We start from the raw sequence: 23,587 nt of genomic DNA, 5'->3' as shown, positions 1-23,587 counted from the left end.
ATAAATATATCATTGAACTTTCTAACCCCAGAAATGTATTGCTTTAATCTGTGACTAATTAGAATTAGAATTTAAATATAACCAGCTTCTAAATTAAAGAACACTCAGATGCTGTATAAGGGGTTGATTTCCAAGTTCTGTTTTTTCTGCATTTTTTCATTTTTTTGGTGAGGCAGCCTGGTGTTCACTCCACTCCTTCAGAAATAGAAAATATAGGGTCTTGGGCCCTTGTGGCAAGTTATTACATTACCTCAAAATGTATTCATGCTGTTATCACTGTTACTTTGTTTCAATGAAATGTGGTAATAAGAAAAATTAATTTTGTAATTTTGTTTTGTTTGGAAATTCTGAAATAGATGCAATTTGCATACCTTGCAAGATATTTTCATAGCTTAAAAATAAGTATCGTTTGACTGAAAACTAGCAAGGTTTCCTCACATGAGAAACAAAATGTTGAAAGACAAATGTAATTAAGAAACATGGTTGTATTTGTACTAATACTGCAAACATTTTTTTTTAAGTGAAAACAGCAATCAGCTTCCTCTTCTGTATAGGTAATCCACAGATTACTTCAAGTGCTTAACCTGTCTTTTAATTGTCACTCCACATTTTAGCGGAGGGCACTTTGGCCAGCTGCTATTGTTCTACAGTACTTCTGATATTGATGTAGTGGCTCTCGCCATGGAGGAAGGTCAAGATTTACTGTCCTACTATGAATCGCCAATGCAAGGGGTGCCTGATCCGCTTTGGAGAACTTGGGTGAATGTTTCTGCAGTGGGGGGACCCCAGTACACCTGTGCTGCTCTGTGCCTCAGTGAACATGCTTGCTCAGCATTTTCATTTTTCAGTGCTCCTGAGGGTCCCCAGTGCTTTTGGATGACATCGTGGATCAGCCCAACTGTCAACAGTTCAGACTCCTGGACCTACAGGAAAAACATGACCAGGGTTACGTCTCTTTTTAGTGGTCAGGCTGTGGCTGGTAGTGACTATGAGCCTGTGACAAGGCAGTGGGCCGTAATGCTGGAAGGTGATGAATTTGCAAATCTTACCGTTTCTATTCTCCCTGATGATTTCCCAGAGATGGATGAGAGTTTCCTAATTTCTCTCCTTGAAGTTCACCTTATGAACATTACAGCCAGTTTTAAAAATCAGCCAACCATAGGACAGCCAAATACTTCTACAGTTGTCATAGCACTAAATGGTGATGCCTTTGGTGTGTTTGTGATCTACAGTATTAGTCCCAACGCCTCAGAAGATGGCTTATTTGTTGAAGTTCAGGAGCAGCCCCTAACCTCAGTGGAGCTGATGATCCACAGGATGGGGGGCAGTTTAGGTCAGGTGACAGTCGAATGGCGTGTTGTTGGTGGAACGGCTACTGAAGGCTTAGATTTCATAGGTACTGGAGACATTCTGACTTTTGCTGAAGGTGAGTGATGGTTCTAAATGGATTTCAGTTCCCATTGGTAAAGTCATCATAGTCAATTTTTATGGTAATGTTTATAAGAATTTTTACTTACTGTGTACATTCTTATAAATATGTAAAAGTGTAGTATGGCTTTGGAAAAAATAGAAGTTAGTTAGCTTGTTAATGGTTGATATCCCATATGTAGGCTGACATGACCCTATACATGTATCTTTTTAGATTATTAAAAAGAGAAAATTTTCAGGGAATGTGTGAGTTTTATCCCTTTATGTATGATAGCAGTGCCTTTAAGGAAATATGCAGGCAACTATATGGCAAGTTCTAATTTTGTAAGGGAAATTGTAAGAATGAGACATGTACCTACAACCTGACGTGTGGGTAAGAAGTAGTGGTAGCTAGGAAAATGAGTATGAATTGGTAAGCTTTGTCATATGCACTAAACAAATAAGGATAAATCTTCAATGAAAATAATTTATAAGTAAAAGTAGTATACACTCTGGTGAATGCATTTACATTAAATTAATCCTACTGACAGATCAATGTATAGTACTGTTCTTAGACTTTGGTGGGATCATTATTGGAATTTTTAATAAACAATAAAACGATATAGTACATGGCCAGCAAATGAGCATTCGGATGAGATTAACAGATTCATTTTCAGGACTGATTGAATCATCTGACATTTATATCTTTAAAATAGTTTTCTTTTGGTGTGAGAAAGTTATCTTTACTGAGATCATTGTTTAAATCCTGATTTGGGCATTTATAGATTCCATAAAGTTTTTTTAATGTTTTTCTGATTGAAAAAGTAATGTATATGCATAAAATCCTCAGAATATACAAGAAAATGAAGGAAATAAACATTATTCGTAATTCCATATCGTAGAGCAATACCTTGCGTATGTTTAACTTTTTAATACATACACTTTTTTGGGAAACTAATTAGGGGTCATGGTACATATGTAGTATACTTTTTGAAACATCTAATAAGCATTATATTTTAGAGTAAATTTAAAAAAATAGTATAAAACATTTATATAATGGTTATTTCCTAGTAAATGATTTGGGGAATAGTGAAATAGTGGAATATGATGTGCTTGGTGGAATGGGCGGGGGGTGGCTAGCATTTGGTAACCTTTCTATTTCAAAGGAAATTGTGAAAATGTAACGAGGAGGGAATGAAGATGGAAGTTTAAGGTTAGATTTTCCAGTGGCTTTGGTAACTGCGAAGAAAGTTATATAGAACAATAGCATTATACAAATTATTATTACCTTGAATTGTGATTTTAGCATCACACAAAATGGACTTCATTTTATAGTTTACCTAGATTCTCAGATAAGGTGTGCTCTCTTGAGGCAGTCTTGACACTGCTGTATTGATGAAAAGCACCAGGGCTATGAGAGAGAGAAGATGCATTTAATCTCCTTTCTCCTGCCTTTTCTTTCCTTTCTCTTTATCCTCTTTACAAAAAAGTGGGGATGAATTTAATAGGGGACATCGTAGGCTGAACAGCAGAAGCAGTGTAGGGTTTAGGACATCCAGTGGTGCCCCCTGGTGGCTGTCACTCATCCCTTTGCATTCCTTTTCTGCCTCCTTCCTTCATTGCACTACATCCTGGTAACTGATACTGATGCCGTCATCGCATCTCGTTGCCCCAAAACTCATTCAGGCTGGACTTTTTGCTCAGAATTTGCCATTCCTTTTTTTGTTCCCCATTTTAATCACCGTTCCCTAAGTGGTCCCTGTCTTTCATGGAGGTACTGGGATGAATACCTGTTTAAGATTATTCACAGTGATGCCAGAATGAAATGAGACTCCACTGTCCTAACAGGAGCTATTTCAAAATAGAGGATGCTTCCAAAACTCTTTACTAACTAGGTCATCGTTTTTGGCTAAAGACCAGGAAGTAAAGCCATGATATAATTTTACCCTTTAACTTTTCCAAAATTCAAAATGTCCTTCTCCATAACTGTCCACATTAATAAATTTTACAGTGTATTTATATGTGAAAGGACATACGGATTAATGTAGAAAAAGTGCTTATATGGTGCTAATATTGCTCATAATATTGAACTATTATAATTCACTCACATATTTCTGCTTAACATTTTTTATTAGAAGTTATCTTGGGCTTTTCTGAGTTTTCTGTTTGGTGATTTTGTTACTTTGGTTTTTGTCCCATTACTTTTTTATAGGTGAAACCAAAAAGATTGCCATATTAACCGTTTTGGATGATTCCGAGCCAGAGGATGATGAAAGCATCATAGTTAGTTTGGTGTACACCGAAGGTGGAAGTAGAATTTTGCCCAGCTCCGACACTGTTAGAGTGAATATTTTGGCCAATGACAATGTAGCGGGAATTGTTAGCTTTCAGACTGCTTCCAGATCTGTCATAGGTCATGAAGGTGGGTTCCTTTTTTTGCTGAGCACATTCATTCTATTTTCATGGATGTAATTTTTTATCTAGTCTTTTACAGCTTCTGATTTTTTTTTCCCTTTCATTATTTTGTTGAGCTATGTGTGTTAATCCATAGAATTTATTTGGGAGAGGGCTGTATAGTGAACTGTTTAACTAGATTTAGGAGCTTTGCAGATTGATAGTGTGTTTTCTTTGCCATCCCCTACCAGTGTGATTTTAAGGAAGTTAATCAAACGTGGGATACTCAGCTTTCTTATCTAAGTGACAGAAAATATTACTCACTTCATAGGTTTCTTTGTGAGGATTAAGTGAGTTTATAAATGTAAAGTACAATTTAGTTCCTGGCAAGTGCAGTATGTGCTCAATGGTAGCTGTTGATATTAAACAGTAAAACATTGGTTCCCTGTTAAAAACAAATAATAGTTTATAATCAGTGAATATTTTAGCCTGGATTTTATATCATGTTTGTATTTTTATGAACAAAGTGCCAATCTAGAAAACCTTATAAAATGTCCTTTTTTTTTTCTTGAAAAACAATAGTTTTCTTGAATCATTACTTCATGTTTTATATCATATGCAGGGTTTTATACACAAAGACTAATTTTTGTTTGTTTAAAACATTGTAGTAGTGTTTTTGTCTTTCAATAAGCCTGTTTTGAGATAAGAGAGGTATTTATTTATAGCCTGTGTTTTACCACATACTTCGTGTTTGGAATTTTAAAACTTTACCTTTAAGAGTTAAGAAATGAAAAAGATATAGACAATGTATATGGGCCTCTATTTTAAAGATGAGAAAACTGCGACACAGAGATTGAGTGATTTGACAAGATCAGACAGCTAGTTAGTAGCCGTGCTGGAAATTTTACCCTTACTGTACTCCCAACTTGCAGGTTTATTTGACTTACACGAGAGTACTGCAGAAAGTTTATGGCAAAAAAGAAATTAAATGAACCTTTCTATGAACTTTTTGAAGACCTCTTGTGTATGCAAATGTTTGAGCCATTTTCCAATAGTCTTTTCTCTTCTATCAAAAAAGTATTTGTAACATAACACAAGTAAAAAGTCTCTGCAGGAGTAATCTTAATAATGACAGCAGCATCTATGAAGTGTGTTCTGTGTGCCAGACACTCTACATCCGTTCACTTCATTTTAACAGCAGTCCTTTTAAGTAGGTATAATAGTATATATCAGATTTTCTCAGAAGGAAACTGAACTTGAGAGAGACTAAATAGCCCACAGTTATTCAATGGTGGAGTTTAAACCCAGCCGTGTGGCAAAGCCATGCTGCACGGTACCTTGTGAGGAAAGATGTTGTTTTGCTTGAATGTGTATCTGCTGCAGAACCTGACAATGCAGGAACGCTTGGTAAATATTTGAAGTGGTTTGAGTTGGATGAATAATGAATCTGAGTAGCAATGTCTATGTGAGAGAAGGAAATTAGTGAGAGGAATCAACTCTATCTCAGCTTAGAGATGGAAATTGAATTTTCGGAGGTGATAGTTGAAATCAGGAAATTGAATACAGTCTTTGTGGACAGATAAAGAAAGGCAAATTACTGAAGATGGAGTCGTGGAACACCAGGGTAAGGTGCTGGAAAAGGAAAAATACCTGAGAGGGGAGGAGGCTCGGCCAGAGAGGTGGGAATAGAATGTTTTCATCACTTACCAGAAGAAAGTAATCAATGTATCTCATATCTACTTGGCCAACAAATGGGATTAGACTCCCAATGGTCTAGAGAAAACAGTAGCAACTGAAGAGGAATTTTAAAGGAGAATCGGGGATGGGAAGCAAATATCTAAGGATGACAGAAAGACTGGGAGGCCTTTGGGGAGTGCTCCTGAAAGTGTGGTCCTCAGGAGGGTGCCCGTCCACAGTGCTTGCTATTGGTCTGTGACAAGGCAAAAAGATTAGAAACTTTTATTACAATTTCACTTTGCTCTGATATCCAAAAGCAGTATTTATGGGCTTGTATTTTGTATGCATGTTCTTTTTGCTATTGAACTTAGCTAGTTGTTCATTTTATTGTACTTTACAAAAAGAACCAATCTATGATGGATTAAGGCAAATAAAAGAAAACAAACAAACAAAAAGCCATCGTCCTTCATGGCATAAAATTTTAAGAATCACTGCTCATTGGCTATGGGAACAAGAAAAGGAGAAATATTGGAGAAAACAAATTAAAGAGGAGTGCGTTGGATTTGTTTTTGTTTTGTTGAAGAAATATAGGAAGGAAAATAATGTAGAAAAAGAGAATCAAAGTTTTGGTGGTATGAAGGGCTTAACTATGATTAGGGACTAGAAAAGGTTAGATTAGATTTAAGGAAGGACTTTGAGCTGGACTGGGCATACGCTTTTCAGCAATGTGATGGAATTTTTTTGAAGATTACCAAAAAGTTTGGACGTCCAGGATCAATTTAAAGAGATTTTTAACTGTAAAGCAACCAGTGTTGTGAAAATATGTCCTGTGAGAGTCTGAGTGTGGTGGTAGTGGTGGATTTGAGGGCTCAGAAGAAATAGAAATGCTCTTGCTGGGTGCCACAGCATCTTAGAGAAACTGCAGACACTAGCACCTATGTTCTCTTTGGCCTGAACTACCTTCACCTGAAAAATATATTGTGGTATCTTCAGTTTCCAACAACTAAATATCTGCAGGAGATGCAAAGGAGAAAAAGGATTAGTTATTAAAACAAATGGTCCAAGTGTGTTGTTGGTTAAAAATCCACCTTAGTATATGAATCTATAAGCATGAATTTGGTACAGGAAATAAAAAACCAAATTGCTTTATTGCTTGCATGAGCATTTCCTAAATCTTTTTACCTTTTCTAAATAAAAATTGGGGGGAATTTCCTTTTTAACTTTTCTTTCCCCTTATTCCTAAACCTTTTCCTAGAGTCTAAATCAATTTTTTCAATAGCATATTGAACCTCAAGAATTCAATATTTCATGTATGCATTCTTTATACTACCTTGAAAATTGCATAGAAAAATGTGTATCAAAATGAGTTTACCAAAGTGAATTAATGAAAATGTCATGACGATTCTTCAAAGATAACTAAACAAATGAGGTAAAAAAAGAAAAAAAAGTGCCTTGTGAGCTTTTAACAATGTTAACAGTATTTTTGGCCTAGAGTTGGAGTTTCATTTATGTGATTAGATTTAAAACATGGACTATTCTGAACTTCTGGCTCTAGAATGCATTTTTGATTCATGGGCAGGAATTGCCTTAGTGTTTAACAATGTATTGAATTCTGTAGAGTCCTATTTCTATGTTTTGTCCTAAAGCAATTGGAGAGATGCCCAGTGGTAAATATTTTCTTTCAAATGTAATGGACAGAATTTAGAAATATGGGGCAATTGATTTTACTGTGAGTTGCAAAAGGTATATAAATGTGCTCTTTATAAATCTGTTGTTAGATGTTTCACTCAGTCACTCAACTCAGCAGCAGCATAATCACCATGTCATTGAATTTAAAACTTTTCCTTTTCTTAGAGACAGCATGAATCTTTTTTACACACAGATTTGAACAACAAATGTGACTCTTTCAAAAAATTTACAGAATTGCTATATTAGAAACACAACTTTTTTCCTTAACTCTTCATATCGAAGAGTCTGTGCTTCACATTTAAAATATTTCTATAGTTGTTTTAACCCATTTTCTTTTTGTTGTAGAGGGCAGTCAATTTGGATGATACATGTATGCTGTGTATTGTGTATTTATATTGGAATATGTTCTCTATTATTTTTATATACATTGTAATTGATATTTATCTTTGTGAGAAGAATGCTGGTTTTAGGAATAAGTGGATTAAAATGTATGTTTATTTATATTCTTTATCTGCATTAGAGTAGGCCTAGACACTTTATAATAGATTTGCTTTAGAGTTAAAATGTGTCACCGACTTTTGGTGGACTTTGTGGATTTCATGTCAAGATGATCTTACAGTAATGTAGTCAGACTCTTTGGTAAGTTAAGGCCCTCTTCAGGCTTTTTAGAACATGCTCTCTCTAAGACATTCCTTTTGTTCTTCTCCTTAAATTGCGAAGACTAAACACTTGTTTCTAAGATTTTTCTTTTTCCCATAACTGTTCTTTGATTTCTCACCCAAGTAGAAGGTACCTTTCTGGTATATGTACAGTCATTTTCCCAGGAGACATTTTAAATGGATCTGGCTCTTGGGAGTCTGCCCTGAAGAGGCAGAATTAATTACCTCCATTTTGATTATTGCTTAGAATAATATTTCACATTATTCTTGCTGTTGACATGATAAATTTGCAACAGGCTTATAAGATTATGTGTTTAAGAAATACTTTGTTTATTTAAGTGTTTTTCTCTGTGTGTGTGTGTGTGTGCGTGTGTGTGTGTGGTGTGTGTGTGTGTGTGTGTGATTCTTCAAATTGTGTTTTTTGCAATATTTTCTTGCAAGCTACTTCCATGGTAACTTGTTAAAATTCTCAGAGATGTTATTTGTTAAGTAGTATTAGACTTCGAGTATTTTTACATGTAGTAAGTTTGTCAGAAGTTTTTACTTTTTTCTGTCCCCGGCATTTCATTTTTATTTTCACCTTAAAATGCTGTGTTTATTCTCAAGTCTCTATGTATAAACTTGCAACCATAATTTTTCTGTTATTATGATTATAGATTTTCTTTTTCTCTTTGTGGCGGCTGGCCAGTATGGGGATTTGAACCCTTGACCTTGGTGATATGGTACCACGCTCTAACCAATTGAGCTAATGGGCCAGCCTTATAGGTTTTCTTTTCTTTTTTTTTCCTTTTTGTCTTTTTTTGTGACTGGTAATGGGATCGCAACCCTCGGTGTCGCGCCCGCACCACGCTCAACCAGTGAATGGACTGGTCTCCATATGGGATCCGAACCCTCGGCGGGAATGCCGCCACGCTCCCAAGCGCCGCACTCTACCGAGTGTGCCACTGGGCCGGCCCTATAGGTTTTCTTTTTTTTTTTTCCTTTTTGTCTTTTTTTGTGACTGGTAATGGGATCGCAACCCTCGGTGTCGCGCCCGCACCACGCTCAACCAGTGAATGGACTGGTCTCCATATGGGATCCGAACCCTCGGCGGGAATGCCGCCACGCTCCCAAGCGCCGCACTCTACCGAGTGTGCCACTGGGCCGGCCCTATAGGTTTTCTTTTTTTTTTTTTCCTTTTTGTCTTTTTTTTTTTCGTGTCCGGCAACGGATCGCAACCCTCAGTGTCGCGCCCGGACCAGACCGGACCGGCAACGAGATTGCAACCCTCGGTGTTGCGCCCGCACCTCACTCAGCCAGTGAGCGGGAACCGGTCTGTATGTGGGATCCGAACCCTCGGCGGGAGCACCGCTGCACTCCCAAGCGGCGCAGTGTAGCAGTGTGCCACCGGGCTGGCCCTATAGGTTTTCTTTTGACATGGATCTTTATTGACCTACATTTTGTTTTCTTGCCAAGTGTTCTCTTTGTATTTGTAGCACTTGGTCAAACTTTCATAATTTTTTTGCCCCACAATTACCAGGTTTTGTGGTTTTAAAACATTTGAAAACCGTGACTCTATAAACCTTTTTTGTTTGTGTCACCAAACATTGTAGGTTTGGTGAGACAGCTTAATAACTTCAAGGAGCCCTCTATGCTTTTCAGTTATAAACTCTTGTTTTTCAATATGAACTTGCTTTATAAGAAATTCTGTATGCTGTACAGTAGATAGGCTCCAGGATTTCATAATGTGTCTATATTTTGTTCATATGAGTTATATAAGTATAAAAATTTTAAATGGTGTGCTGGCAATTATGGCTGATTGTATGTAGTTTTTCAGTTATATCCTATTCTTTGGACAATCTGATTTCTAATTAGCAGTTCCCATGTGTTTTAAAAAAAAAATCAAGACATAGTCTACTAATGCAATGGTGACTAAATATTTTCTGTATTGAAACACGTAAAAATGTATTAAAAAAGTTCTTTCTTATGCTTTGCCTTCTTATGTTTGCCAGTCTCCCAAAATAATTTATTGTACTAATATTATATGTTTAAATTTAGTATAAAAATTTATTTTAAGATAGTCTCTAAATTAATTAATCCATGATATTTTTACTTAAGAACCTTTCTATTGGAAATATTTGTTTAGGTTTATTATCTTTAGAAATAAAAAAATTATGGTATTTTAAAAATATGTTAAAAAGGTATTTATATATTGTTTTATTTCTGCTCTGTTTAAAAAGTGTTGGAAGATTTTACTTATATGCATAAAAGTTATTTTAATAATTAAGAAAAAGTGACATTTTTAATGAATATTTATGAATTTCAACTATATGTCTGTGCTACAAAATTTGAATAAGGATGTGTTGTTTTAAAGCCTTTTAAGCATTGTTCTATTTATCTTTTCATAATAATAATTTTTTAGTGATATAGTTCATTAGTATACCCTAACTTGTGTTCATCATCATATTAGTAGTACATCGAGTATTTTTCAGCAAGCCACATGGCCATCAGCATACTCTCTAGCAGCCTCCTTTCTACTTTTCGCAAATTGAAAGAAATGACTCTCATGATTTTCTTCAGTTTTACAAAGTATTATGTGGGAATAAAAGCCAGGAATGAAAAGAATCTAAAATATCTCAATTATCCAGGAAAGATAACTGTAACTTTGATGAAGTTACAGAAGTTGATGTACAGATTTGACACCTTTCCTTTGTATTTCTTTTTATAAAACAAAATCATTGATGGTATATGTAAGTTACAATCTAAAGAAATGTGATTTTCAGGTATTTGCAAGCATTTATATGCATGCATTGTGTAAAATCACATTGCACACCAGTGTAAGAAATTTGTGTCCTTTTGAGAAGTGAAGGAAGAATTTACTTGTGTTATTACTAGTTTTGACCACAAAGACTTTATCATTTTCTTTAATTTACAGAACACTCATGTTCTGGTGCATGTTTTGGAGTGTATAAAAGTTTGTGTTTCCCACTTTAGCATGTGCTTTTGTAACTTTTACATACTGAATTTTCTAAAGTTCTACTAAATGGAAATATTCAGAAGTGAGATCCCTGTGTAAATAAGCAATAAGCATGTATAAAGTGAGTAGAAAATTCAAAACAGAACAGCTTTGTAGTGTTCTTGGAAAAGGTGCTGTAATAATTGCATGCTTGGGACGTGGGTTCTGTTGAGGTCAAATGTGATGTTCATTTTCCATTGAGCATTTATCTCTCTGTACATTTTACTTGCAGGAGAAAATTTGCAATTCCATGTGATAAGAACACCTCCTGGTCGAGGAAATGTTACTGTTAACTGGAAAATTATTGGGCAAAATCTAGAACTCAATTTTGCTAACTTTACTGGACAACTGTTCTTTCCTGAGGTAATACCACAAAGAAAAGCTTTATGACAAATATCTATATAAAACAATGTATTTTGAGGAAAATGGGGTAGAAAACTAGCACCACTATATTTTAGTCATCTTTCCCTCTTTACCACACCTACATGGTATGAATTTCTCCTTGATGATGTATTTAATTCTTTTTCTCTTCATTTCCACTGAGTATTAACCAAGCCCATATTTTTACCTTCTACCTTGAGTGCTATGTTGGATTTCTTGTAACTGATAGCCCTACGACGGTGGAATTCTTTTCACAGCTCCAGTTTTTCCTATTCTCCACTGCTGTAGAAATCTCCCCAACTTATTGCCTTGTCTGAAATTTTCAGTCGTGGATAATATTTACATTAATTAGCTCAGTAATTAAGATCTTCCACGACTAGCCCTATCTACTTTCCAAGTGTGGTTTTCCATGAGTCAATAATTTTTATTTAATTGTTTTTTAAGTCACAGTTTAAATGAGTATATATATGTTTGTTTTTTAATATTTATTTATTTTTCCCTTTATTTCCCCTTTTTAAAATTAAAACATATTGATTATACATATTTGTAGGGTACAGAGTTGAATACCAATACATGTATATAATCTGTGATGATCAAATCAAGGTAATTAGCATATTCATCATTACAAAGCTTAATCATTTCTTTGTGATGAAGGCATTCTATCTCCTCTCTTCCAGCCGTTGGACAACGTGCAGTAAATTATTGTTAATTATAGATTCCTAGCCCAGCTTTACACCGATAGAACTTATTTTTTCTATCTTATTTTTCCTTTCTCTCTCTCTCTCTCTCTCTCTCTCTCTCTGTCTCTCTCTCGTATATTTGGATGCACTTATAAGACCAATAAAAGAAGGAGTTAGTTTGTGTTCAGTAACAATAGAGGGATGGATTTCTTTCTGTTTGACATAGGGGTCATTGAATAAAACAATATTTGTGCATTTGTTGGATGACAACATTCCTGAAGAGAAAGAAGTATACCAAGTCATTCTGTATGATGTCAGGACACAAGGTAATTTAGAATTCAATTTAAAATTTTTTCTGGTATATTCTTTTCAGAAAAGAAAGAAAAAATAATTGCCATCTCTGTATTTGACAATTAGGTGCATACCAATGAAAATGTTTTAAGTATGGTCTGTCCCATAGAAATGTTAGATTGAAAAAACATTAGTGCAGTATGGGAATACTTATTCTTATGGATTCAGAAAAAAGTTGTAAAAAGTTTTGTTAAGTAGTTATTTATGGGATAAAATACATTTCCAAAGGTCGGATTTTCTGAAATTAGTTTTATATTAACAGATCAATTTGGGTTTTGGCCAAATTACACAGACAATTCAAATTTTTGAACAAATTATCTGGGTACTTTTCCTCAGTTTTTATTGGATTTCTGTAATTCAGATAACCAATATTGCCAGTAATGACAATAGCATATCAGCTGAAAAGAATTCATGATTTGGTGTCTGGAACAAAAATGGAAGGTGGACTCTATTTGTCAACCTGAGGATTTCTGTTATAGAAGTGAACAAGTTAGAACACTTTTGGTTTACTTCAATGTATTTTTAAGAGTGAGGTTATATTTTAAAGTGTTTAGAAGTTAATGAATGCCAATCACTGTTAGATTTCTTGACGTGGTCCCTGACGTTTTAGGAGTCCCTCCAGCAGGAATCGCTCTACTTGATGCTCAAGGCTATGCAGCTGTCCTGACGGTAGAGGCCAGTGATGAACCACATGGAGTTTTAAATTTTGCTCTTTCATCAAGATTTGTTTTGGTACAAGAGGCTAACATAACAGTTCAGCTTTACATCAACAGAGAATTTGGATCTCTAGGTTTGTGTTACTCTGGGCTTTTTAATATTTCACTTGTATGGATGAAAGCCTTTGCTAAAATAAATCAGGGTCAGGAAAAACATTAGTATTTATTCATTCAGGACAGGACTTTATGACTTCTTTATTTTTGGAAAGATTAAAAAAATTATCTGTTTTCACAGAAATGCTGTGTAACAAACAATCATCAAATCTCAGCAGCGTATAGTAACAGCCTAGCTGTGGGTCCACTCATCCAGGCTGGGCTTGGCCAGGGGCCGCTGTGCTCCATATGTCTGTTTCTTCTCCTGGGACCAGTAGAGGCACAAGAGAGCAAGTGAGACATGCAAGGCCCCCTGAGGTCTAGGCTTAGAGTTAGCACATCATCATCTTTACCTTGCACTATTGGCCAAAACAAGTCACACAGGCAAACTCAAAGTCTAGAGGCAGGGAAGTACGCTTTGCCCACAGTGAGACATCACTCAGCCATCATGTGGTAAAGATCACGGATATGGGAAGCGAGTGAGGAATTGGGACTATAATACAGGCTACCACAGGTACTTTGAGGAAAGGCCAAAAAAGTTCACAAAGAGACATTATTTTAAAAGTTTAAATAATTATACAGTCTTTTTGCAACCAATTCCATTAGGAGCTATCAATGTCACATATGCCGCGGTTCCTGGAATGTTGAGTCTGAAGAACCAAACGGAAGGAAACCTAGCAGAGCCCGAAGCTGATTTTGTCCCGGTAGTTGGCTTTCTGATTTTAGAAGAAGGGGAAACAGCAGCAGCCATCGACATTACTGTACTTGAGGTAAAACTCTTAACGCTATTTCTCTGTTATTGGGTTAAACTATTATTGGGTTAAACCTGAAGTAACCACGTAGAAAGTAGAAATTGTTGGAATATTCTATTTATAACATTATAAATAGTACGATTACTAAAAAACTTCTAATAACTTTGTATTTTAAGACATTAAATTTCATAGAGACTGAGTTTACCTGATAGTTTTTAGTTCTATTTTTTTAAAAAAATATTACTCTGCCTTTAATGTAAGGTTTGAATACTGTACAACTATAATCTTCAGAAACTTGGTGAATTCATTTCTGATTGGGTCCCCCTGCTGGTGCCTCTAAATCAGCTTATTTCTTTTACTGAGTTTTTAAGAGGCATTTCTGTTCTTTAGATAGGCTGACCTGCTGTTGTATATTTTATTATAGAAACATCTCGTGATAAAGAGAATTTCTTTAGGGCCGTCCCCTTTAACATGGTATTGGCCTAAGAAATTCCAAAGGAGGGTTTTGATTACTCGAAAGAATTCATTGGCTCAGCAAATTCATGTCGGTCATAATCTTTGATGGCAGAACTGGTTAGAGATAGTGGGAAACTCACTAGCGGCTGATAGCATAAAATGTGATTATGGTCAAGCTTAAAGTAATTCTTGGCAACTGAAATTGCATTTTAAATGATTTTTCATATTGTGAAATCTCATGCTGATTTGGGACTTAGTGTTTCAAGTACCTAAATAAATTTCCGAAAGGTTTATGAAAATAGTATTTATGGGGCCGAGCCCATGGCACACTCGGGAGAGTGCAGCGCTGGGAGCGCAGCGGTGCTTCTGCCACAGGTTCGGATCCTATATAGGGATGACTGGTGTGCTCACAGCGCTCACTGGCTGACCGCGGTGCGGCCGGTCTCAAAAAGGACAAAAAAAAAAATATTATTTATGGAGTGGGTAGGAGATGGTATGTGGTGGTGGGAGGTAAAGGGGAGAGGGGAGAGAGAGAGAGAGAGAGAGAGAGAGAAGTTTGCATTTGAAAAAATATTTCCCAATTACTATTTTTGGGGGGTTCTAATTTTAAAAAGTTTTTATTCTCTCAGAGGCTTTTTATTTTTACAAAATTGTATGTAGTATAAACCACCCATCATCTGAAGTCAGTAACTCTTATTTTGTTGATTACCATGGCATTATAACCTAATATAATATTATGAGAACTCTAACATAAAAGATAATATATGTCAGTATGTGACATATAACACAAAATTGGATAATTTTGCAAGTACATCATCTTTCAAATGATAATCTCTCTTTTTTTTTTTTTTGTCTTTTGTCTTTTTCCGTGTCCGGCAACGGATTGCAACCCTCAGTGTTGCCCCCGTACCGGACCGGGGACCGGCAACTGGATCGCAACCCTTGGTGTTGCTCCCGCGCCTCGTTCAGCCAGTGAGCGGGAACCGGTCTGTATGTGGGATCCGAACCCTCGGGCGGGAGCGCCGCCGCACTTCCCAGGCAGCGCACTTATCCAGTGCGCCACCGGGCCGGCCCTCAAATGATAATCTCTTAATGTAACTGAATATAAATAAATGGAATACTATCTAATTATTCCTTAGATATGTTATTTAATTATTATCTAATTATTCCTTAGAAATGTTCATTTTTAAAGCAGAAAATACAGTCACCCTTCTTTCCTCTACGGAGTCTAGCTTTTTGAACTTGGGGTTTTTAGTTCTACTTTTCTTTCTCCATAGCTCTTTACAACCCTTTCTGCTCCCAGAGTAGCACTATATTAAAATACTGCAGGCCTTTATGTACAGTAATAAACCACCCTGAGAGTGGTAAAGGGAGAGTTTTTGCATGGGGGTTGTTGGGGGACAGTCCCTTTACATCACTGATTCTGTAACTCAAATTGGTCCATATATTGCATAAGATAGTCTAGAGTCCATGATCATTTTCTTACTTTTTCACTTGGAAACATATCTCCATTAAGTAAAATGAAGAGAAAAGTGTACGTTGGTGAATAAATTACATATACATATGAGTGTGTATACATATTGAGTTTCTATGCAAATATTGATGGTTCGCTCATCACTCCTGACACGGGTTTTGCTAATCCTCATGTTTTGGACACCTGCCTTGTTTTCATTTCTATTATGTGGACTAGTGACTAATAAATAGCTATCATCTTTAAAGCATTCTATCTAGGCCGGGCATTTCAAACACATGATTTTTAATCATTATTACAATCCCCCTCCCCCCAAATTAGCTATTATTTCCGCCATATAAAGAGGATAGAATTGAGGTTCTAAAATTTAATTCACTCACCTAAAATTACAGAGTTTTGTACTAGGTCTCTTTGATGCAAAGCCTGTATTTTTTTTCATGGTATCATTCTATTCCTCATTATAAACATTGGATATTAAGGTAATTTAAAATCTTATGTTAATATTATACTTAAAATAATTAGATTTGTATATTTATATAATTAGTTTACAGATAATATGTCTAGATTTAAAATGTTATAATATTTGAGTGGTTTCATATGGTTCAACCTAATAACTTCCTATACAACCAGGTATAAGGTTAATACTTTTATCCTTGTTTTTTTAATTTAAATCTTATTGATTGTCTATTTGCATTTTTATATTTTCTGCATACTATTTAAGCATGTATATTTGTAAAATAACCTAAAATACAGCTTATAAATGGTAGTTACTTTGAAAGCATAATTAAAGAAATTTAATGGGTGTAATTTTTGTAGGATGATATACCAGAGCTAGAAGAATATTTCCTGGTGAATTTAACTTATGTTGAACTTATAATGGCTCCATTAACTTCATTTCCTCCCAGACTAGGTATGATGGTTTGTTTCTTTGTTTCTTTTTTTTCACTTCAAATGAAGTAAAGGAATTCATTTTTAAATCAGAAGTTATCATTGCGATGTTTGTTAATCTCAGCTGTGTGTGTAAATATGATAGGGTTTAAGTTTTTTTTTAATTTAGAGAATATCATATATTGCAGTTTTGTACATTGGACAGTGTAAAGACATTAAGAATTATTGTGTAATGCTTGTTATCTTTTGTAACTATTTAATAACCAAACTCATAATCCTCGAAATAGAGTTAGTTTTTTGGAAGGCATTTTTCTTTCATTTTCTTTTAAAATTTAATTAGCTATTTTTATTAGCACTCTAAACTACCAGATGACTTTATTTTCTTTTAGGTTAAGCAGAAATTTTGTTTGTTTTTGTGTTTCTTTGTTTGTTGTGTTCTCTGCTTCTTTTTTGACCTTTTATCTCTTTCTTTTCATGCTTTTAGAAAAGACTCAGTTAATTCATTACAGACTGAAAGGTAAAACTTGAACCTTAGCACAAAATTATGTAGATTCTTTTAAAAAGATGTATTCCTGTGTTTAAACACAAACTCCTGTTTGCAGTTCGGACATATCACTGAGAAGTTTTATCTGATGCTTGTAGGTGTGACGTTCCAGTAGGGGGTGGTGTTGACAGCACTGAGGGTAGCCTGCCCCCATCCCTTGGTTAAAAGGTGTACTGGACAGAGCAGCAGTTAATCTGGGGGAGGAGCAGGGTGGCTCCAAGCAGTGACCTGAGGAACACGCATTCCTCACTCAGTTCTGAGGCTTAATGTGATATCTTTGAAAATATAGACAGGAAATAATCAGTTTCTAACATATAGTCTGAAAAGTTTCAATTCTCTTGCAAAAAAAAAAAATAGATGATTCCAATGTCTAGGCTGTTTACATCAAGTATCATTACAAGATAGTTATTATTCACACTAAGAAAACTAACAAAATACTTCATATTTCTTTTATACTTACATTAGACTTAATTTGAATAGTTGACACTTGTTGAGTGCTTTCTAATTCCCTTGTTTCAGTGTTTTGTATGCTAGTACTATTTTTACTTACATCTTCCCATTTTACTGAGGCCAAGAGAAGTTAAGTAAAATGCTCCAAATCATACAGCTAAGAAATGGTAGTACAGGGCTTCAGTGGCATGGCCTGATTTTAGGATCTCTGCTTCTTAGCCTCTGTTCTGATGGGCACAAATCCTGATTTTATATTCTTTCCTCGACAGTGTTGTTCTTTTTAATCTAGAGAGAATTACATCCTCTCTACCCCTTTCCCGGCCTAAGCAGCTCCCATAAGTATCTTAGACTAAGGGAGCACTTGAGAAATTTAAAAGGTAAAGGACAAAGTAGTAGAAAAACAACACCCCCCTCCCCCCACAAACTAAACAAAACAAAACACAACAAAAACCCAATAACAGGGTTAGTTAATATTTCAAGACTAAATAGTAGGTATTGGCAACATTCTGAACTTAGTAGACAGAATACAAAATAAAGTGGAATAAGAGAAGTTTACTTCAGCGTTGGTCGCTCTTCCACCAAACCTTTTCCCCATTCTTTCCCACCTCTCTCAACTTCTGATCATATCCCTGTCTTTCTCTGTGTCTCCTTTTCACACCTGTATCTTTCTCTCCTTTCTCTTCCCATTTCTTTTTCCTCTTTTCTTGCTTTTTCTACTCCTTCCAACTGTTCCCACTTCCCTTTCCTCCTGAAATGATGATATTGTAGAAAAGAGGTGCCAGATATTTTTAATTGGCTAAAATAAAAGAAACAAAACCATAACCTCTGTTGCTTATTATTTCATACTCTTTTTAGTTAATTAAATTTCTATAAATCAGTACCTCTTGTTAGCAAAAAGTGTCCTTATTCAGATGTTATAAGTGTTTGTGTTTTTGTTTTCTTAAACGTCTTTTGAGTAATGTCAATGATACCTATACATTAGGAATTATATAATCTCAAAGGGACTGTGTTTAAATTCTATTTTAAACAGTACTTTTTAATCACTAATATTTATTTCAAAATATGTTTCTATGCTTTTTCAGATTCAGAAGGCTTGACTGCACAAATTATTATCGATGCCAACGATGGTGCCCGAGGTGTGATCGAATGGCAGCGTAGCAGGTAAGCTGAAGTCTACATGAGAGCCCATTTCTGAGTTTCAGATTTTTACTGTGTACCAAACAAAAGCTTATAAGGGCAAAATGAACGTATGCTCTTTACTTTATCATAGGGTTGAAGTAAATGAAACCCATGGAAGTTTAGCTCTGGTGGCCCAGAGGAGCAGAGAGGCCCTTGGCCACGTTGCCTTTTTTGTGTATGCCCAGAATTTGGAAGCACAACTGGGGCTGGATTACATCTTCACACCGATGGTGGGTCTCAAAATCTATCACAGATGACTTTCACAAATTATTTTATAATTATTATTCCTTGAGAATTACAGTGATTTAGGTCCTGTATAAATAATCTTAATAATCTATTATATAATCCACAGTAAATTCGGGACGTTTTCCACATGATGGAATAGTTCCTTTCACTCTTTTAGTAAATAATATAAATCGAATTTTCAGTACTTTTGTAAAGATTATTCTGTATTTATTAACTATTTCATTACAATATTTGATACTAGAGAACACAAGCTGTTGTGTTAAAGAATTTATATTATTAGATGACCTTCTCAGAGAGTTTCTTATGCTTCTTAAAAATTTTAACATTCATTTCTTTGTTTTAACTTACTGAAACACCGTAATGTTTAAAATGCTTTTTACTTTGTCTCTTTATGCCTTTTATTCCTTAACCAAATGTTTGTTTTCTTCCCCCATGGCTTTTCCTTTTCTAACTTAATATAGTCAATTTAAATAAAAAGTGATCATGCAAAAAATAAGGAAAAAAATTTCCTGCAGATTAGCTTATTCTTCACATTCACAGCTATATTGTATTTCTTTCCAAACATTCTATAAAAACTCAATAATGTATTTAAAATATAATACTGTCCATTTTTATCTTTTTGACCAGATTCTTCATTTTGCTGATGGGGAAAGGTATAAAAATATTGACATCATGATTCTTGATGATGACATTCCAGAAAGAGATGAAAAATTTCAGCTGATTTTAACAAATCCTTCTCCTGGACTAGAGCTGGGGGAAAATACAATAGGTAATTGATAATTTCTTATACACAGCTCCCTCTCCCTCATTCTGGTTTCCCTAATATAGAGCAGATGTAAACGGGTTAGTGAGGCTTGATGGTTTTTTATGCTTAGAATGAAAAATATTTTAAGTTCAGCATTTTGAAATTCCTGTATCAGTGTATCAGTCCTAGCCTGTGTGTTTGTATATCTGTGTGTGTATGTAAAAAACAAAAAAAGTAGTTTAGTACAAAAGATAATATGAAATCATTTCCTCAGTTATTGTTTTATTTAATTCGTAGATGTCTTCACTTTAGCATTTGAGTTTTGCGCGTTTCCTCCTTAGCAATTCAGACAAAGGTAGTTTTTTTACTGTCGTCTGACTGCCGTGGTATTTCCACATGGAGCTGAGGTGTGTTGATGTCAGACAGATCATAATTTTTTGATTGGAACATTTTGATATTGTTACTAAAAGTCATTCTGTTTCATTGACTGTTAGATATTGTGCTGACTGCTTAGAGAAGGCAAGAAAAGAGACAAATGAGAAAATTTTACGAACATACAGAACTTTAGGGCTGGAAGGGCTCTTAAAAAGTCGCTTTAGTTCCTCCTGATGATAGATTAGCCAAGTGGTTTTACAGAACTGAGTAGTGACTAACTTTTCGACTTCCTGTGTTAGCTAGTGGTTGAGTGTTCTGTGGGATTTTTAATTTAATTAACCATTGTATTCCTAAATTATTGGCCTTTATGTGAAAAAATATGATTTGTAGTGAAAACCATGCAGGAATTTTGAGTAACCCAAAATTTTACTTTTATTGCTACACTGATAAGATAAATTGATATTTCTAAGTCCCCAGAAAACTTATATTTTTGAGGCTGTGGCCATTGTTTCCAATTAAATGAGTATATGTTTAAGATGAAGTAATTTTCTTGTAGAGCATAGTGGGTCATATATAAAGGCTTGTGGAAATGGATACCATATGTTGATTAAGAATCATCTATGTATCAACAACAAAAAACCCAATTCAAATGCACTTAAACAAAGGTAACTTACTGGTTCATTTGAGGGTCCAGAGACATATGGCTTTAGATAAGGTGGGACCAGAACTGAATGATGCCAAAGACCCTGTTGTTTTCTGTCTCTTCTTGCCTTTTGGAACATTGGCTTCATTGCATGGCTAATATTACTTATTGTCACAAGAGAGTGGTCAGCGTCATTCTCTGCATTCCACATAACAAAACAGAGAGAGTACTCAAATTTAAGCATTCCTAAAACATCCCAATATAATTCTGATGGGAATTATGTAGGTTACATGTCCACCACCATAAGGAGGATTAGTGGGCTCTGTTGTTTGCTTTATGCTTATAATTTTCTATTTTTAAAAATTTAAATATTCCTCAGAACAATAAGTTCTTTGATAGTGGATAATTTCTTAAGCCATGCCACATTAATTGAACTTTAGATCATTTCCAAACTTTCATAAAGTTTCAGTAAATATCCTTGTATATAAATTTTTGTATATGTAGGCCATTAAGATCATCTAAGTAGGGCCGAGCCCGTGGCACACTCGGGAGGGTGCGGTGCTGGGAGCGCGGCAGCGCTCCCACCACGGGTTCGGATCCTATATAGGGATGACCGGTGCGCTCACAGCACTCACTGGCTGAGCGTGGTGCGGCCGGTCTCAAAAAGGACAAAAAAAAAAAAAAAAAAAAAAGATCATCTAAGTACAATGGGTATTGAGTGAAAAGAACATCACATCAGTAGCCTTCCATATGACATGCACTCCAAAGTCTACGCTGTTGTTTCTCCGCATCCTCACGAGCATTTTTTTATCTTTAATTTTTTTTTTATCAATTCTAATGAAGGGAAAATACATTATTGTGTAGTTTTTCTCCATTTTTCTGTTTGTTAGTGATTTTGACACAGGTTATTTGTTTCTGTGTGTGTGATTTTATTTTTTATATCCCTTGTTCACTCTCCTGTGGTTTGTGCTTTTATTGGTTTGTAGGAATATTCGTACATTCGGAATGCAATTCTTGCTTCTTAAACATTGCAGGTATTTTTTCTAGGCTGTCATTTATCTTTTAAGCTTGTGATGGTGGCTTTTATTATAAAATTTTTTTTAAATGTAATATATCAAATATTTTCTGATATGCTTTTAAATTCTATTTACATAGGCCTTTTCTACCCAAATGCTATAAAATATTTTATTATATTTTTCTAATATTTTCATAGTTTTAATTTCCATTTAATTATTTAACATACAAGGAATTTATTCACTGGTAGTGTGTGAGGCAAGGATACAACTTTATTTTTCTCCTAAAATGTATAAATCATTATCCAAACTTCATATTGAAAATAAGACATCCATTAGCCATTGATTTTCAATGTGAAATTGTCTGACTATCCATCTGTCTTTTGCTTCCTTCTGTCCATTCATCTTTCATCCATGCATGTCTGTCTGTCTATTTTCCCATCCTTTCTTCCATTCATTCACCTTCATCTATCTATCTATCATCTACCTGTCTTTTTCCTGGACTTTATTCTGTTCTATTGGCCTATTCATGTGCTAATAACATACTGTTTTATTTATTATAGCTTTAAAGTACATTTTGTTATTTTTTAGGTCAAATAATTTTATTTATTTATTTAAATCTTCTCACCTATTTCTTTAAGTGCTTTCTTCCATATGAACTATAGGATCAACAAATTGAGTTCTATAAAAAACTATTAAGATCGGAGTTGAACTTAAATTTTAGATTAATTTGGATGGACCTGACCTCCTTATAATATTGAGTTTTCCCATTTAGAAGTATGATATGACATTTCATTAATTTAGATATTTTTTTATATCATTGTCTTAGTTTGTGTTCCCTCAAAAGCAAACTCTGAGACAAGCATTTGGATGGAAGTAGCTTATTTGAGTGGTGATCTGTGGAGGCATGATGAGAAATGAGGCGGCAAGACAGAGAGAGGAAAGCTGATAGAAGATGTAGTAATGAGTGGTACTGCTTACAACAACTAGTTCTCAGTCTTGCCAGGTCCTTCTTAGACACTGCATTGAACGAAGCTTAGGGCAGTCCCATTGAGAAGGGAGAAGTCAGAATGTTCATTCACCAGGTCCTGTCCCTTTGAGGGTCACTCTTGGTGTTAAATCTCCTGTTCTGGCCTGATGTCTGCATGGGCTGATGCTGTTGTCAGGTAAAGAGAGACCACTGGGCAAAAAGGAAATGTTTCAGGTGACTCCAGAGTGGGCCAAGGGGATACAGGTATCAACCAAAGTAAAATAATCACCCGGTTGAGATATAAAACAGAATTTATTTGAGAACTCAGTAAATGATTCTATAATCAGGCAGCAGTCTGAACCAAAAATGCTTCAGAATGCTCTATTACACCACATGTGCAGGTCATATCTATAGCTAGAGAAAAAGAAGTGACATACAGAAACAACCTGATTGGTTACAGCTTGCTTTTGCCTTATTTGGGCATGGTGCTGGCAGTTGGCAACCTGTGGTTGGCCAAAACTTGGCTGCTGAGATTGGCTGAATGCAAAAGTAATGTGGATGAGGGCAAAAGGTCAGCAAAAGTTCGAAAGTTGGTAGCTAAGATGTGCCTGAAGCTGAAGCTGAGGTGGCTTCGTGGCTCCATTTTAGGGTCAATAGCCAGATCACTGCTATTTTCTTTGCCATAAGTGAGGCAACAACAGCATCAGCTATAGTCACATTAGAAGTTTGTGATTTTCCTCACACACACACACACACACACACACACACACATACACACACAAAAAAAAACAAAAAACGGGGGGGGGGGGAAAA

At 35.3% G+C, this 23,587-nt stretch overlaps 1 protein-coding gene across 1 annotated transcript in view; it reads left to right on the top strand.

Moving 5' to 3' along the window:
* Positions 1–23,587, top strand: part of GPR98 (G protein-coupled receptor 98) — a gene marked incomplete at its 3' end in the record, with an annotated part of 235,145 nt that overhangs the window by 74,868 nt on the left and 136,690 nt on the right. Inside the window, exons 32-41 of the mRNA XM_008580425.1 lie at positions 615–1,426; positions 3,620–3,829; positions 11,054–11,184; positions 12,109–12,208; positions 12,844–13,023; positions 13,649–13,812; positions 16,538–16,631; positions 18,686–18,764; positions 18,874–19,012; positions 19,656–19,797. Of these exons, the coding sequence (XP_008578647.1) occupies positions 615–1,426; positions 3,620–3,829; positions 11,054–11,184; positions 12,109–12,208; positions 12,844–13,023; positions 13,649–13,812; positions 16,538–16,631; positions 18,686–18,764; positions 18,874–19,012; positions 19,656–19,797 (2,051 nt within the window). The remainder of the gene's footprint in view (positions 1–614; positions 1,427–3,619; positions 3,830–11,053; positions 11,185–12,108; positions 12,209–12,843; positions 13,024–13,648; positions 13,813–16,537; positions 16,632–18,685; positions 18,765–18,873; positions 19,013–19,655; positions 19,798–23,587) is intronic.

The sequence above is a fragment of the Galeopterus variegatus genome, unplaced genomic scaffold (assembly GCF_000696425.1).
Source record: "Galeopterus variegatus unplaced genomic scaffold, G_variegatus-3.0.2 Scaffold2087, whole genome shotgun sequence".
Taxonomy (NCBI): Eukaryota; Metazoa; Chordata; class Mammalia; order Dermoptera; family Cynocephalidae; genus Galeopterus; species Galeopterus variegatus.
This window is presented reverse-complemented; position numbering and strand designations above follow the sequence as displayed.